Source organism: Argentina silus, assembly GCF_951799395.1.
Source record: "Argentina silus genome assembly, chromosome: 16".
Taxonomy (NCBI): domain Eukaryota; kingdom Metazoa; phylum Chordata; class Actinopteri; order Argentiniformes; family Argentinidae; genus Argentina; species Argentina silus.
The window spans coordinates 3,978,642-3,993,641 of record NC_139670.1 but is presented as its reverse complement, the minus strand read 5'-3'; the positions used below and the strand labels follow the sequence as shown (position 1 = coordinate 3,993,641).

The window sequence follows — 15,000 nt, the reverse complement described above, 5'->3', positions numbered from 1 at the left end:
CTCTCTCTCTCTCTCTCTCTCTCTCTCTCTCGACAAAGAGAGGTTATTTTCTGCTGGGTGGTTTCATAGTATTGAGTTTGGGGGTATTTGGTGTTGAGTTCTGTGGTAATGACCCCGTAACGAAGGTGTATCAGCTTCCAAAATGAACCCCACCCGACTGTGTTTCCTCCGTGTTCAGAAAGGGTTAAAGTTCATTAAAAAAAAACATGACACACACACACACAGTTAGAATGACAGACACACAGTCACTCACACACGCACACACACACACACACACACACACACACGCACACACACACACACACACACACATATACACACCGTTGCTATGTGGTTGCGTGGCAGAGCAGACAGCTGGCATGCAGTCGTAATATTCCTTGCTCACTTTACTTGTTGGAGCTTGGGTTTCGCCCTGTGAAAAATAGCCAGGCCGTGTGCATTATTCACTAGGCTGACAGGATCAGGTGGTGATCAAAGCATACAGTCTCGTTTTGTAAGTTTTGTCCTTCGATCCATCACTTCTACCTGTCGTCGTCCCCGACCCCGTCTTCTCGGGAAGGGAAACACTGAGACATGAGATAGTAACATGCAACACATTAGAAGCAAACGAACCCCCTCATCAATGGTGAATGAGACAAACGTATTAAGTGAGAAAAAGGCTACTGCATGTGAGGAAGGCAGTCCTTCCCCATTGGTTGGACAAGGCCTGTATGCTTTTGCTCTCGGTGGTTCTAGAGTTACTCTTTATCAAAAATAGGGATCCCATAAAAGTTTCAAGGTCTCTACTGTAACCTATCTGCATATCTGTGGCCGTGTCCGTGCAGGAAGCAGGACGATACCCTGCCTACAAGGAGATGGTGGCTGAATACCGATGGCTCAATAAGCGTATGTATCTGCTTTTGGATCGTGTTTCACCGTTGTCGTTTTTTTAATTACTTAAGACAAGCGGTGGCTTCAGGAGTAGTGACACACTGACATGTCTGTGTCTGTGTGTGCACTGTATTATATATCTGTGTATTGTATTGCTCTGTATTGTGTCAGTGACTGTGTGTGTGACTGTGTGTGTGCGTGTGTGTGTGTGTGTGTGTGTGTGTGTGTGCGTGTGCGTGTGCGTGTGTGTGTACTCAATCGCAATCTGTGACTCTCTTCTTTCAGTGTCCAACGGGACGGTGTCCAACCCTTCCTCCCAGGGTTCAGATTCTAACTCCTCAGCCTCATCTCTGTCCTCCGGGACCCCCATCAGCTCTCTGAGCGGGCTGTCCCAGGTCATGTTCCCCCCCCACCTGCCCTTTGGCACGGATATGGTAGACGTCTGCATCTCCACGGAGGACCAGTCTGGGCGCACAGAGACAGCCATCCAGACGGACCCCCCCTCCTTGAGGCTGGGGGTGGAGACCAGCCGCAGCCTGGGGGCCACGGTCCTCCTGCAGGACTCGGCCATCCGGGGGGAGGGAGTGGCAGGCAGGGGGAGCAGGGAGTCCCCCAAGACGGAGGTGCTCATGGCTCTGAGTAGACCCAGTAGGCCCATCAGCCGCTCCCAAAGCCAAGTCACTGAGTCAGGTGAGGCTGGGGTTGGGTGAGGGAGTGAGGGTAGGGCTAGTGGGGGGGGGGGGGGTGGGGGGGGGGGGTGAGGTAGGGGTGAGGGTAGGGCTGGGTGAGGGATGATGGTGGGGCTGGGTGAGGGGATGAGGGTAGGGCTGGCTGGGGGGGTGAGGAGAAGGCTGGGTGAGGAGGCAAAGGAGGTTTGGGAGGGAAGTTACTTGAATAAACAAACAAAAGATTGCTGGAAAAGTTGGATCGAGGGATCAGGTACACCTCAGAGGTCCATCTCTGCTGTATGACATTGAGCATTATCTGACCACTGTTGGCTGACAGAGTAATATCTCCATCTCATGTCAGTGACCTCCTCTTTCCCCCCCCCCGTCTCACCACAGAGGTGAAGCAGAAGAAACAGAAGAAACAGCAGAAAGGGAAGGACCCTGAGGAGAAGGGCAGCACCCTGCAGCGCTCCAAGACCTTCGTCAACCTACTGTTCAGGGGCGTACGCAAAAGAGACACCTCCAGGGGGCGCTCCAAGTCTCCCTCCAGATCAGAAGCAAGCAGAGGTAGGTCTGCTCCTTCACAATGGCTTGATGTTTATGGTCCATTATGCAATAATTTGCTTCGACTTTGGGGCAGTGAACTGGAAAATTAATATGTGTGTTTACTGTGTTTTAAAAAATATACATTTTAAAATCCTTCTCTCCATGATCTGTTGACTTGTAGAAATTGTCAGGAGAGGACAATAATATATGTCCAGTATCTCTAACTGTAACTGTAACTCTTACTCTAAAACCAACTGTGTAAAATGATGCATAATGTAATGATGATTGTGTCAAATGATGTTTCTTTTACCTTACTTTGCCTTTTTCAGCTTGTTAGTGTCCTACTAGGCATTTTGATACTTCATATTTCATATTTCATATTTGTCCCAACTGTGGTAGTTTAGGCTTCGAGCCAGAGCTAGCTCTATGTCCAGTACAGCCCCAGACCGTTGTGCTAACCCTAACCCAGACCCTAACCCTAACCCAGACCCTAACCCAGACCCTAACCCTAACCCAGACCCTAACCCAGACCCTAACCCTAACCCAGACCCTAACCCAGACCCTAACCCTAACCCAGACCCTAACCCAGACCCTAACCCAGACCCTAACCCTAACCCAGACCCTAACCCAGACCCTAACCCTAACCCAGACCCTAACCCTAACCCTAACCCAGACCCTAACCCAGACCCTAACCCTAACCCAGACCAGGAGCGTGGGCGCAGCAGGCCCAGCGGTGGGAAGCCCAACCCAGAGATGCTGGGCGTGGTGGAGGACATGGCCAGTCGGCTGCTGGGGGAGGACGAGGTGGTTTTCATCATGAAGGCCTGCAGGAGGGTGAGTCTGGAGGCTGCACACCAGGACATGCACAGTCAGACGTTACTGCTGGATTGATGATATATCTGTCTGATAATGATGGCTTGACGCCCATGACATTAGACCCATCTGTGTCTGTGTGTATGTTTGTCTATGTGTCTGTCTGTCTGTCTGTCTCTCTTTCCCTCTCTCTGTCTCTCTCTCTCTCTCTCTCTCTCTCCCTCCCTCTCTCTCTCTCTCTCTCTCTCTCTACCTATCTCTGAGTGTGGATTGTAGAAGCATTTTGTGTACTAATCCCATTGAGGTCATGGATATCCTCTCCTACAGTATATCACAGAGCATTCAGTGGAGAACCTGGTACACCACCTGCTGTCTGTCCTGGACAGGCCTGAGAAACTGCTGCTGCTCAGGGAGATCAGGTAGGGACAGAGAAGGATAGGATCAATAGGTGTCATTTTACGCTGATGTGAAAGAAAAGAAAGAAAATGGACCAGTTAAAGTAAATGGCTGATTTTGTTAATTATGTGAATAGGTATTGTTAGGTAAAAAGTGTTATTAGTTCAGTAAAAACAAAGCAAAGGAGATGAGAAGAGGAGAGGAAGCCATTTTAGATTAGTCTGTCCTAGTCTAGACCACTCTCAGCCTAGTCTAATCTCCATCTGGTCCTTGCATGACCCCCCGGGGAGCAGAGACATGGTCGGAAACGGTGGAGTTCGTTTGTGTTAATTAAGACGGAAATGAAAGGATTTAGGATTAGGATTATAATCCAAATACAATCCAAATATTTGATGAGGAGAACACCACCTTGTGAGGGTTCCAATAACAAGCTAATAAAACTCTCTCTCGTTTGCGACGGTCTTTTCCCTCAGGATGCTGGTCCCTCCAGCTGACCTCGGGGCTTTCAACAACATGGTGGCTGCGTTCGAAGTGGAGGCCTACGACATCCTCAAGTACCGCTCCGGTGAGCCACAACATCAATTTGTGGTTTTAAATCATGCTTTTAAGATTCTCTCGGTTAAAATGTTGACTTATGAAGTACACTCCCAATTGTACGTCAATGAATACAAATGAGGTTCAAACATTTCTTGATAGCAGAACTACCTACATCATTCTAACGCGACGCACTGCGCCTGAACTCGGTGTGGACGGAGTTGCGCTGTCTGTCGTAAGACAGTGGCAGTGCTGTTCATTTAATACATTTTAATTGGATGTTTTTCTCCTCATCTGGATGTTCTCCTGTCGGCCATGTAGTCAGATCCCCTCCTCTTCGCTCCCCCCGGTCTGGACGCGCCCCCCGAAGACACCTCATCACTCCCATCCCTGGTCTGTACCATTGATAATCTATAGGGGGGGAGTCTGTACCATTGACCATCTATATGGGGGGGGGGTCTGTACCATTGATCATCTATAGGGGGGGGTCTGTACCATTGATCATCTATAGGGGGGGGGTCTGTACCATTGATAATCTATAGGGGGGTCTGTACATATAACACCCCTCCACATCTCAACACTACCCCATAACACTGCATAATCAACCTCTACTATACTACAGTACATCAGACAGACCAGACCTGGCTCAAATACAGACTGTATGTCCAATACTTGTGAAATATGAGTCTGCACTTTTGGGACTGATCCATTGGTTTTATTGCAAACTAAATTGCAAACCTGCAAACTAAATCATGCATCATCAAATATTTGAAAGTATTTCACATATGTATTTGACCCAGGTCTGCCCTCTAGCTCACAGTAGTGCAATGTGTCTCCTGCCTCCTCCAGACTTCCAGGGAGGCTTTGAGCTCCACAGCTCCCAGGAGGTGGAGAGGGAGACCCAGCTGCTGGAGGAGCTGGAGAGGCTGCGTCTGTCTGGGCCCCACGCCTCCAGAGCCTTCACCCCTCTGCTGGACGTACCTGTGGACGGATACCACACAGACTCCCTCAGACCCGCCCCCGTCAGCCCCATGTCCCCCAACTGGCTACTGGCCCACAGCTCTGAAACACACTCCCCTCTGAGAGGAGATAGTGGTATGGTCCGCTCTGTTCACTTTGATGAGATGTCAGTGCGGTCTACACCGGAGAGAGGAGATACCATCTCAGAAAGGGGGAGGTCTCCATTCAGAAATGGGCATTCTAAGAGTAAAAAGGACAAAAGTGAGAGGAGTAAGGACAGTTCTGTGTTCACTCTGGCGAGCGCTCCTCGTCGGACCAGACCACCGTTGTCTCAGTTGTTTGGCTCTGACCTGGACTCTGACTTCACAGCGCCCCCGGTGGTGAGGGTGGGAAGGGAACAGGTAAACGGTCACCCTGAGAACGGTCTCAACGGCAGCGCCCCTGTCCAGGAGTACGAGCTCAAAACTGTCAGCATCTCCAAGACCAAGCAGTCCCTGGGTGAGTCTTACTCACGCAGTTATGAAACCTACTGTATGTGTGGTCCTATTCCTAGAAAATCAACAATATCAGAATAATAATTATAATATATATATATATATATATATATATATATATATATATATATAATAATAATAATAATAAAGTTTAAGGTAAGCAAACCATCTCTCCTCACTCCACTACAATATGTACAGCCATCTGACCAACAGGCGTCATCAAAGTGTCTACAGTATCACCATCGGAAGTGGCCTTTGACAGATGAATACAATTTTCTTTTTCTAATACCTTTTCCAATGTCCCATTGCTAGTGTAACAACTCCTGCCTGTCTCGTTCCTGCTCCAGGGATCAGTATCTCTGGTGGGATGGAGTCCAAGGTCCAACCTGTGGTGAAGATAGAGAAGATCTTCCCTGGAGGAGCCGCGTCCACATGTGACGTCCTGAAGGTAAGGCTGTGTGCCATTACTTCACTTGACACAACTTGTGTGTGTGTGTGTGTGTGTGTGTGTGTGTGTGTGTGTGTGTGTGTGTGTGTGTGTATGTGTATGTCTGTATGTCTGTATGCGTGTGTGTGTGTGTGTGTGTGTGTGTTCATGTGTGTGTGTGTGTGTGCATTATGCACCTCAAAACCCTCCTCTCTCTCTCTGCATCCCCAGGCTGGATTTGAGCTGGTGTCCGTAGACGGGGTGTCCCTGCAGGGTGTGACGCACCAGCACGCTGTGGACATCATCCGCAGAGCCTTCAGCAACAAGGCCAAAGACCCCATGGTGTTCATGGTCAAAGTCCCCAAAACCGCCTGAGGAGAGAGGCTGAGCGGTGACACACAACCAGGGGGTGTTGGCAGAGGGCCCCAAGGCCTTAGGAGCAGCACTCACACAAGGTAAACGGCAACAGGACCTGACTATGGGCTGCAATGCTGCGTTATGTTGGTTGAATGAAGAGGAAGAGAAAGAGGAAGAGGAAGAGGAAGAGAAAGATGTTATGGGACCATATACAGCAATGTTGGCCCCTAGCACTGTGGTGTCCAAGGAGGATCTGGCCAATGAGGATAGGCGATGTGAGTTGCTGGTACTGGAACAACCAATCAGTGAGGTGTTTGCTGTCTACAAGCATCACCACTCAGAGCCAATACTTGTCCATTTAATCAAATCAAAAACCTTCCTTTTCCATTATTGTTACAGTGTATGAATTATCATGTGAGAGACTTGACTTACGATCAACTCAAAAAACAAGCATATGTAGACATTTTGTAGAGCAGTATTGTATTTTGTACTGCGTTTGAATAATTGAACAGACAGGCTAATTAATGCAAACTGTAATCTGAGTGCCTTCCAGGACCCCTTATGTACTGAACTAATTATACAGTCTGATGCTGTTTGGAGAGTTGGCTCAGGTCAGGAACAGCGCTTGCGGCTTGTGTCCAGCAGATGGCAGGCTTGAGTCCCTGATGTGACGCACCGCTCTGCGTGTGGAGTACTGGCCTTAGGGGCGACGGTAGATAGCGTCTGCTGCTGTTCTGTCAGTTGATGATGAAATACCATAACCACGGCTAGACTGTCTACAAATGAATCCCTTTATGTCCTCTTTCAATCTTTATTTAATGTTTTTGTTTTATCGTCTATATAATTTTCCTCTGGAAACAAGTGCACTTGTTACGATTGGTGAATCTGCTCTGAGAGAAGGGTACTGTACTGTATAAATAAACTATGCACGTTGCCATGGTAAAGTGTAATCAAAATGAGGACAGCGAGTTTCAGCTTTGCTGTAAGGGTACTGAGTGTATCTAATGTAACATAATGAAATAAAAAGCAACTGATTCTTTTTACTGATATGGCTTAATCTTCCTTGCCTGATAACAGTTTTTGTGGATGTGTGCTCAAGAACATGGTCGGAGATAAGAGCTGAGTGAAGCCTAAGGTCTAGACGGAAGGTTAACCACGAAGAAAAAAATAAATAAATGAGACTCACAAAAAGCGACAACTCGTTTTATCGTTCGTTTTATTAAAAACATAGTCAGTTGGTACAAGAAATTTACAGCATGAAAATATACATTTAATGTCTTCATACAAATACTGTGGATTAAAAAATTATAATATACTGTAGAACCATGAGTAGCATTCACACATACACACCGTAATACGTAGACATGGTACTGTAGGGGGAACCAACGAGATATGAGACATTGCTTTGGTCTATTCACAGTGGCTATGCTTTGTTTTGAAATAGATAATAATACCTCTGTAAGAAATCTATTATATTTCACGGTCACCATATATGATTTTCACTATTGGGGATATCTACAATGATGGATTATGGGTTACGTAATCAACAGCAAATTAGGGAACATAGTGTATCGTCGGCCTTGTCCAGAAACGGTACTCCTAGCCCCTACTCCCTAGACTCTTGTAGATCTGAGAGGGCAGGATAGGAGTAAGCAATATGGGGAGACTTCTACCGAGCCTATCAGAGGGCGGGGTGGAGCTTCCACCATCATGCTTACACCTATCCAATCCTCTCAGATCTACAGGCATGTCTAGGGTGAAGGGGTCAGAGGCTGGTCTCCGGACAGAGCAGACCTCTTACGAATGAGTGTGCATTTCTACAGAAGTATTGTGTGAAAGAAACACCAACGTATATGTTTGCCATAAGGGAACTTGATGGAGAGATAACAGTCATGTCATGGCCAGTCTATCTAACGTTATAAAAGACTACACGTCCCCTCACTCAGTGCATGATCTCCCACCATCTTTTACAAAATAAGCACTTTCACAAATGGCATAGTGCAGACCGGCATACAAACGTCTGACAGAGAGAAAACACAACAACCCATCAAGAGGTCCATGCTATTGGTACTACGCTGTACTTCTCTGTAGGAGAGATTACAAAAAGAAAACGTTGATTCTCTTGACGACAATCCAAACAGAAAGCATTTACAGTTCTGTGAACGGTGTGCTCTTCTCCTCTCCTTGAATTTACACTTTCAGCTTCGTGAGCTTGAGATAATCGGCCACATGATATGCAAGGAGACTTTTGGTTAGCGTGAAAGCGTTTCCCTTCTTTGCCAATGAATCTGTATATTTGAGTATGAAGACATGCCACAACGCTCTCTTAGAATGATCAGGCTTCGCCTCCCGTGAATAGAAGACCACCCACAGTTAAGATGGAAAATACACATTCCTTAGGAATAGGAGAGCCTCTGCGTGTGTTTACATCACGGTCGATGAGTGATTCTTAAAATTGCTCTCTCCGACAAGAGGCTGCATATTTCCTCATAATCATCATCAACATCATCCTCTACAACCATATGTCTCCCTGTCACTGCAGGCTCATTCCATCATATCATATCCTATGTCCGAGAGCGACACAATAGTTTTACTGGAGGACATACCGTAGGTAACTAACAATAGGTAGAAGCCAGTGGGAGTCAACCATACCAATGAGATCTTATTAGTGAGACGGAGAGGTACAGGAACCAAAGCAGAGCAGACGTACTACAGGCTCACTAGACAGACTAGAGGAAGACCCTGGAGGAGAGAAACCATGTAGTAGTGACCTACTAACTACTTATAGAGGGGCTGGCTTCCTATAGGCTCTCCTGGGGGATCGGACCTACACTTGTACTGTACTGTGTGTGGCAGAGAAACAGAAGAAGAGAGGGAAGGAAGGAGAGAGATAGTGGGTTAGTTAGATCTCCGTCGCGGTGATCTCGTCAAAGTTGATCTCGTTGCCACTGCCCTCGTCCTGCTCCTCCATGTCCTCCCGGTTCTCCAGTTCTAGACTCAGCTCTCGGAGAACCCTCTCCAGCTCGCGGTTCCTGCGGTACATCTGCACGTAGTTCTGCTGCAGCTGTTTCTGGTAGTGGATCACCTTCTCCTTCTCCTCCTGCCACACCCTCCTCTCCTCCTCGAAGCTCCCCGCCTGCTCCTCCGCCCGCTGCCTCTCGAACGCAAACTCCGCCCTCATCCTCTCCATCTGCATCCTGAGTCCCTGGAGGGCGTCGGCCTGGCCTGCGTTGCCATGACGCTGCGCCTCGTCGCTCTCGTAGGCCGGCAGCTGCTCCTCGCCCTCCTGGAAGGCCTGGCACTTCCTGTTGTTGTTCATGTGATGACCCGGGCCGGGGTTCTGGACGCTCTGATTGGCCAGGGCGTCCCTGAGGCGGGCGCTCTCCTCCTCCAGGCGGCCCAGCTTCTCCCGGAGGAGCTCCGCCTCGCTCTTGCGTCGCTGCAGCTCGTTCTCGCACACCTCCAGCTCCATGGTGCGGTTGCGGACGGCGGCGTTGGCGTCCTGCTGCTGCGATTGGCTGGTGGTCAGCTCGCCACGGATCTCCCTGAGCTGGCCCCGCAGGGACACGATCTCCCCCACGCGCTGGGCCAGCTCCCCCTGCACCTCCTTCAGCTGCTGCTTCAGCAGGGAGATCTCCCCCGACTTCTGACACACCTGGAGAAGACCGGGTCACAGTCCGGATCAGAACACACACTCAGAACACATTTCATTTCCATCCTAAGAAAATGGAAAATTACGTTTTTCTTATCTTTGATGTTAACCCTAACCTCTAAAATCGTATAAAAATACAATGGCAATACCTGTTTTAGCGCAGGGCTATAAAATCCATACATCCGAATTTGAAATCAACTGAATCTGAGATTGAAGTGTTTATTACGTATGCTGCGTATAGCAACACCTGATCCTAGGTCTGCAGTCTCTCTGATTCTTTGAGGAAAGTTCCCCCTCAGAGAACAAAGCCAAGCGAGGAGAGTTCCATTTCTTATTGATTACTGTCGGCCCATTAGAGAGTGAGGCAGACAGCCAGCTCCTTTCATTGTTCCGTGTGATTGATGAGGGACAGACTCTTGCCAGCCACAACGCACCACACCTAGGCGCAGCATCTCAGACAAACCCGTTTGTGTGTGTGTGTGTGTGTGTGTCTGTGTGTGTGTGGGTGTGTGTGTGTGTGTGTGTGTGTATGCATGTGCGTGTGTGCGTGTGTTTGTATGTGCATGTGTGTGTGTTTGTATGTGTGTGTATGCATGTGTGTGTGTGTGTGTGTGTGTGTGAGAGTGTATGCATGTGTGTGTGTGTGTGTGTGTGTGTGTGGGTGTGTGTGTGTGTGTGTGTCTGTGTGTGTGCCAGCCAGATCACCACGCCCCAGAGGCAGAAGCATCTCCCTGTGAGACCTGTTTGCCTTGCTGTGCTCCTGTCAACCCTGTCAGTGTACTAACCAACAGCTCTTTAATTGCCTGTCACAGCCTGACCCGGGCCACTACTCTAAAGGAGCCAACAGCTGTAAACCATCTGTTGTATGAGGACCTCTGCAGCTCTGAGAGGGCTGGATAGGTGGAAGCAACATGGCAAAGGTTCCATCTAGCCTATCAGAGGACAAGGTAGAATGATTATAATATTCTTTATCCAATCGTAGGCTCTCAAATGTACAGAAATGTCAAACCCGTACGTTTCTATTTCAGCTATTACTATATAATAACATTTGAGTTCTATGTACTAAGCCAAAAAGTGTTAGACAGGATCAAACAGAATCAGGCAGGGGGGCCCGTCCTGCTTATTAATTGGTAGGGGAAACACTGTGTTACATCCAGTACATGATCAGACCCCCCCCCCCCCCATTTACCTCCCACTTGGTCTCCTCCAGCCGCGGCCCCAGCTGGATCTTCTCGTGTTCGTAGGAGGTGCATCGCTCCTCCAGCCTCTCCCTCTCCTGCAGCAGCTGGGAGAAGTCCTCCTGCAGCTTCTTCTTCTCCTGCTGCAGCTGGAACACCTGCAGCTGCAGCACCTGCTGCGCCCGCTGGGCCTTCTGGGAGGCTGTCTGCATGCGCGTGGCGCAGCCCTGCCGCAGCTCCTCCAGCTCCAGCTCACAGCGCTTCTGCTTCTCCTCGTACACCTGGGGGCGGAGGAACGGGGTAAGAGGACAGGTGGTGGGGGTGTGTATAGAGAGGTGGTGGGGGTGTGTATAGAGAGGTGGTGGGGGTGTATAGGGTGGGTAATTGAGGTGTATAGGGTGGCTAATTGAGGTGTATAGGGTGGGTAATTGAGGTGGGGGTGTGTATAGGGTGGGTACAGGTTTGAGTGTCTCTGTGTGTGTGTGTGTGTGTGTGTGTGTGTGTGTGTGTGTGTGTGTGTGTGTGTACTGATGTGCAGTGCAGTATTAGCTTCTAAAAGCGTGAAGGGAAAACAACGTGTGCACACTGCCCACATCAGACCAACCCCTCACCTGGCAGATGGCGGCTTCGTTCTCGTCCAGGTTGTCTCTGAGCTGCTGCAGCTCCAGGTCCCTCTCCCTCAGCTTGTCCTCCAGGTCCCTCACCACGCTCTCGTAACCCTCCACCGGCCCCGGGGAGCGCCCGCTCGACCCGTTGTCCGACAGGGGCTGGCCGCGGCCGCTCAGCGACCCCGAGCCCGTGCTCTTGCTGGAGGACGAGCGGCCGCTGTCAGAGTTAGAGTGGCCCTGTCCGTGGGCGTGCCCGTGGCCGTTGACCGCGGCCGTCTTCACGGGCTCGTGGTGCGGGGTGTCTCCCGACGCCAGGCTGTAGCCGGTGCTGCCGTAGGGGGGCAGGCTGGAGAGGGAGTTCCGTCCGGAGTCGGACATGGAGCAGGATTGGCTGCTGCTGGTCCCGCCCCCGCCCCCGTTGCGCCCGCCGCTGTAGGAGTTGCGCTTCTCGGAGCAGGACGGCGAGCCCTCCCTCTGGCTGGACCCGGAGGCGGGGCTTAGCAGGTTCAGGTTGTTCTGGCTCTCTGATAGGCTGGCTCCGTGGCGGGGGGAGAGGTACTGCATGGAGTTGCGGCTCTTTGGGATGACGGGTTTGAAAGCTGTGGGTCGGATCACGGTTTTCTCCATGTTCTGGATAAAATATTAAATTGGGATAATTAGTTAGAGGCTGTAATTAATATACCGATTGTGGGTGTGAGGGAATGAATGTTTGATTCATGGGCTTTCATAGCACATTAACCACATTATGTGTATTACGCACGCACGAACGAACGCACGCGCGCACGCACACACACACACACACACACTCACCTTCTCTAGTTTCCCCGACACAGGGACCAGTCTGGGAGGGGGTCCCCCCATGTTCCCATTGAGTCCCTCCTTCACCTCCTCTGTGTAACTGTCTGGACTAACAGGAGTCACATGATTGTCATTCCAGTCCCCTACATAGTCCTCGTTCAGGTAGGCGTAGTTCCCCTTGCCTCCGTCCCTCTCCAGACCCTTACAGCCTGCCGCTGAGCTGGCGGAGGGCTGCCTCTTGCTGGGCGGGGTTAGGCTCCGGAGCAGGGTGTCCTGGGCTGTATCTGACCCCAGGCAGGTGGCTCCAGGTGTGGGCCTGCGGAGCCTGGCGCCCAGGTCACCTCCACCGCCACCACCGCCACCGGGCCGGCAGTGGCGCTCCTGATAGGAGGAGGGGCCGGGGCGGGCGGCGATAAGACTGCTGACGGAGCCCATGGCGTCCAGGGAGGAAGAGGAGGGGGGTGAGTGGGAGGCGGAGGGGCGTCTGCGGGCACCGGGGGAGTGGTGCTCACCGGGGATGGGCAGGGCCCGAACCAGGGCCATGGCGGCTGCTGCTTAGTGGGCCAACACACTCTGGAAGAGACAGGGACAAGTTAAGTTAACAAAGTTAACAACAGGAACACAGTTAACAATGGGAACACTGTTAACAATGGGAACACTGTTAACAATGGGGACACTGTTAACAATGGGTTGGAATTAGAGGTCAAAAGGTTACTATGAAGGTTTTACACAGTATCTAGAGTCCTCCACCAGAGGGCACTATCCATGGGCTTAATCTGAACTTAGAATAGAAAGAAATAGAAAGAAATAGAAGTAAACAGTGGTACATACAAGACATACAGTAATAACCACATGGATACAAACACGTAAGTCAAAGGACACACAACCCCTATACAGGCACGCAATCATCCAGGCAGATACACAGGGAGTGATGCCATGGCCTCCTTCACACAGCCCACTGACACAGGGAGCGATGCCATGGCCTCCTTCACACAGCCCACTGACACAGGGAGCGATGCCATGGCCTCCTTCACACAGCCCACTGACACAGCCCACTGACAGCCCACTGACACAGTATTAACATGCGGCTTTTAGCCTGTTGTCTGTGAGGCCTGAGGCAGCAGAGAAAGACACTACGTCTCTCTTCATCTGGGAGTTGCAACGTGGCTCCTGACATGATGGACATGACAGAGATAGAGGATACTGTCTCCCTACATCCTTCCAATCTAGGTTGAGTTAAGCAAACACAATATACAAACAGCAGGGCCAGGACTCAAATCTCACTCTCAATTGGTCATTAATAACTCTCATCAATATCTGTTATAAAAAAAAGTCCAAAAGGTACACGATATTCTTGTACAGGTTGGTAACCTAGAGAGATCTCTCCCTCATGTAACAAGAACTCAGTGCTTGTTAGGTAACACACAAACACACACACACAGACACGCGTGCGCGCACACGCACGTACACAGACACACACAGACACACAGACACACACACACACACACACACACACACACACACACACACACACACACACACACACACACCATGGCAACAAACTCCCTGGTGATCTCAACAACCAATGATCTCACCACACCACTGATCTCATCCAAAGCACACTGACGCTCCAGAGTTCCACAGATAGCCTGTGACATCACCGAGTCGCAAGACACACCGTCGGTTGCTGAGTGGAGAACAATGGGCGACAGACAGGACGCACAGTGATGACCTCACACTGTTGTTGTTGCTGGCAGGAGATGAAGCTGGTGCCCAGCTGTGTGTGCTAAATACATCATCATCATTCATGAGTCATGAAGACAGAGAGAGAGAGAGAGAGCCTCAGGGAGGATGTCCCAGTGACAGGTGTGTCCTGTTTCACACAGTCTGAGACCCAGGGGTGGGCTGCAGGCTGGAGGCTCCACGCCACGTAGACACGGTCAGGGGACAGACTGAGATGTTATTAAAACTGTATCCAGTCCCTTGCAGGAGGCTTTCGGCCTACATATAAGAAGACACACACACACGCACACACACACAGACCCACACACAGACACACACACACACAGACCCACACACAGACACACACACACACACACACACACAAACTTCTGGCCAGGCCAGAGTGAATAATAGTTCTGTGTCCAGCAGCCAGCTCATCATTAACAGTACCAGGCCGCCTGGCACCGGCAGGGCGCTGGCTGCCTCTGCCCCCAAGGCCGTGGGCCCCTGTGCCAAGGGGAGCGGCCTAATACTCAGGTTTACACTGTGATTACCATGTTTTAATTAGACTAGGGGGGTAATACGTCTGATCCCTGCTTACTTGTGTGTGTGTGGGTGGGTGGGTGTGTCTGTGTGTGCGTGTGCGTGTGGGTGTGTGTGTGTGTGTGTGTGTGTGTGTGTGTGTGGGGGGGGGGGGGGGGGGGTGTGTGTGTGTGTGTGTGTGTGTGTGTGTGTGTGTGTGGGTGGGTGGGTGTGTGTGTGTGTGTGTGTGTGTGTGTGTGTGTGTGTGTGTGTGTGTGTGTGTGTGTGTGTGTGTGTGTGTGTGTGTGTGTGTGTGTGTGGGTGTGTGTGTGTGTGTGTGTGTGTGTGTGTGTGTGTGGGTGTGTGTGTGTGTGTGTGTGTGTGTGTGTGTGGGTGGGTGGGTGCGTGCTTGCGGGTGTGTGTAATAGAAAAAGGAACTAGGAGCCGTCCTGTTA

The 15,000-nt window shown here is 50.4% G+C and overlaps 2 protein-coding genes across 3 annotated transcripts in view; one reads left to right on the top strand and one right to left on the bottom strand.

Annotated features, from left to right (window-relative positions):
- LOC310816778 (PDZ domain-containing protein 7-like) overlaps positions 1-7,090 on the top strand; it is a gene marked incomplete at its 5' end in the record, with an annotated part of 11,048 nt that extends 3,958 nt beyond the window's left edge. Inside the window, 10 exons of the mRNA XM_083687081.1 lie at positions 825-885; positions 1,156-1,560; positions 1,935-2,105; positions 2,788-2,918; positions 3,225-3,316; positions 3,767-3,858; positions 4,149-4,220; positions 4,677-5,285; positions 5,629-5,729; positions 5,940-7,090. Of these exons, the coding sequence (XP_083543207.1) occupies positions 825-885; positions 1,156-1,560; positions 1,935-2,105; positions 2,788-2,918; positions 3,225-3,316; positions 3,767-3,858; positions 4,149-4,220; positions 4,677-5,285; positions 5,629-5,729; positions 5,940-6,083 (1,878 nt within the window). The 3' untranslated portion in view covers positions 6,084-7,090. The remainder of the gene's footprint in view (positions 1-824; positions 886-1,155; positions 1,561-1,934; positions 2,106-2,787; positions 2,919-3,224; positions 3,317-3,766; positions 3,859-4,148; positions 4,221-4,676; positions 5,286-5,628; positions 5,730-5,939) is intronic.
- Positions 7,091-7,264: 174 nt separating this feature from the next.
- Positions 7,265-15,000, bottom strand: part of LOC310817089 (leucine zipper putative tumor suppressor 2 homolog) — a 31,363-nt gene continuing 23,627 nt past the window's right edge. For both annotated transcript variants that reach the window (XM_083687521.1, XM_083687520.1), the window contains 4 exons: positions 12,314-12,874; positions 11,507-12,133; positions 10,907-11,176; positions 7,265-9,720 (listed from right to left, as the gene is read on the bottom strand). In XM_083687521.1, the coding sequence (XP_083543647.1) occupies positions 8,968-9,720; positions 10,907-11,176; positions 11,507-12,133; positions 12,314-12,844 (2,181 nt within the window). In that variant the 5' untranslated portion in view covers positions 12,845-12,874 and the 3' untranslated portion in view covers positions 7,265-8,967. The remainder of the gene's footprint in view (positions 9,721-10,906; positions 11,177-11,506; positions 12,134-12,313; positions 12,875-15,000) is intronic.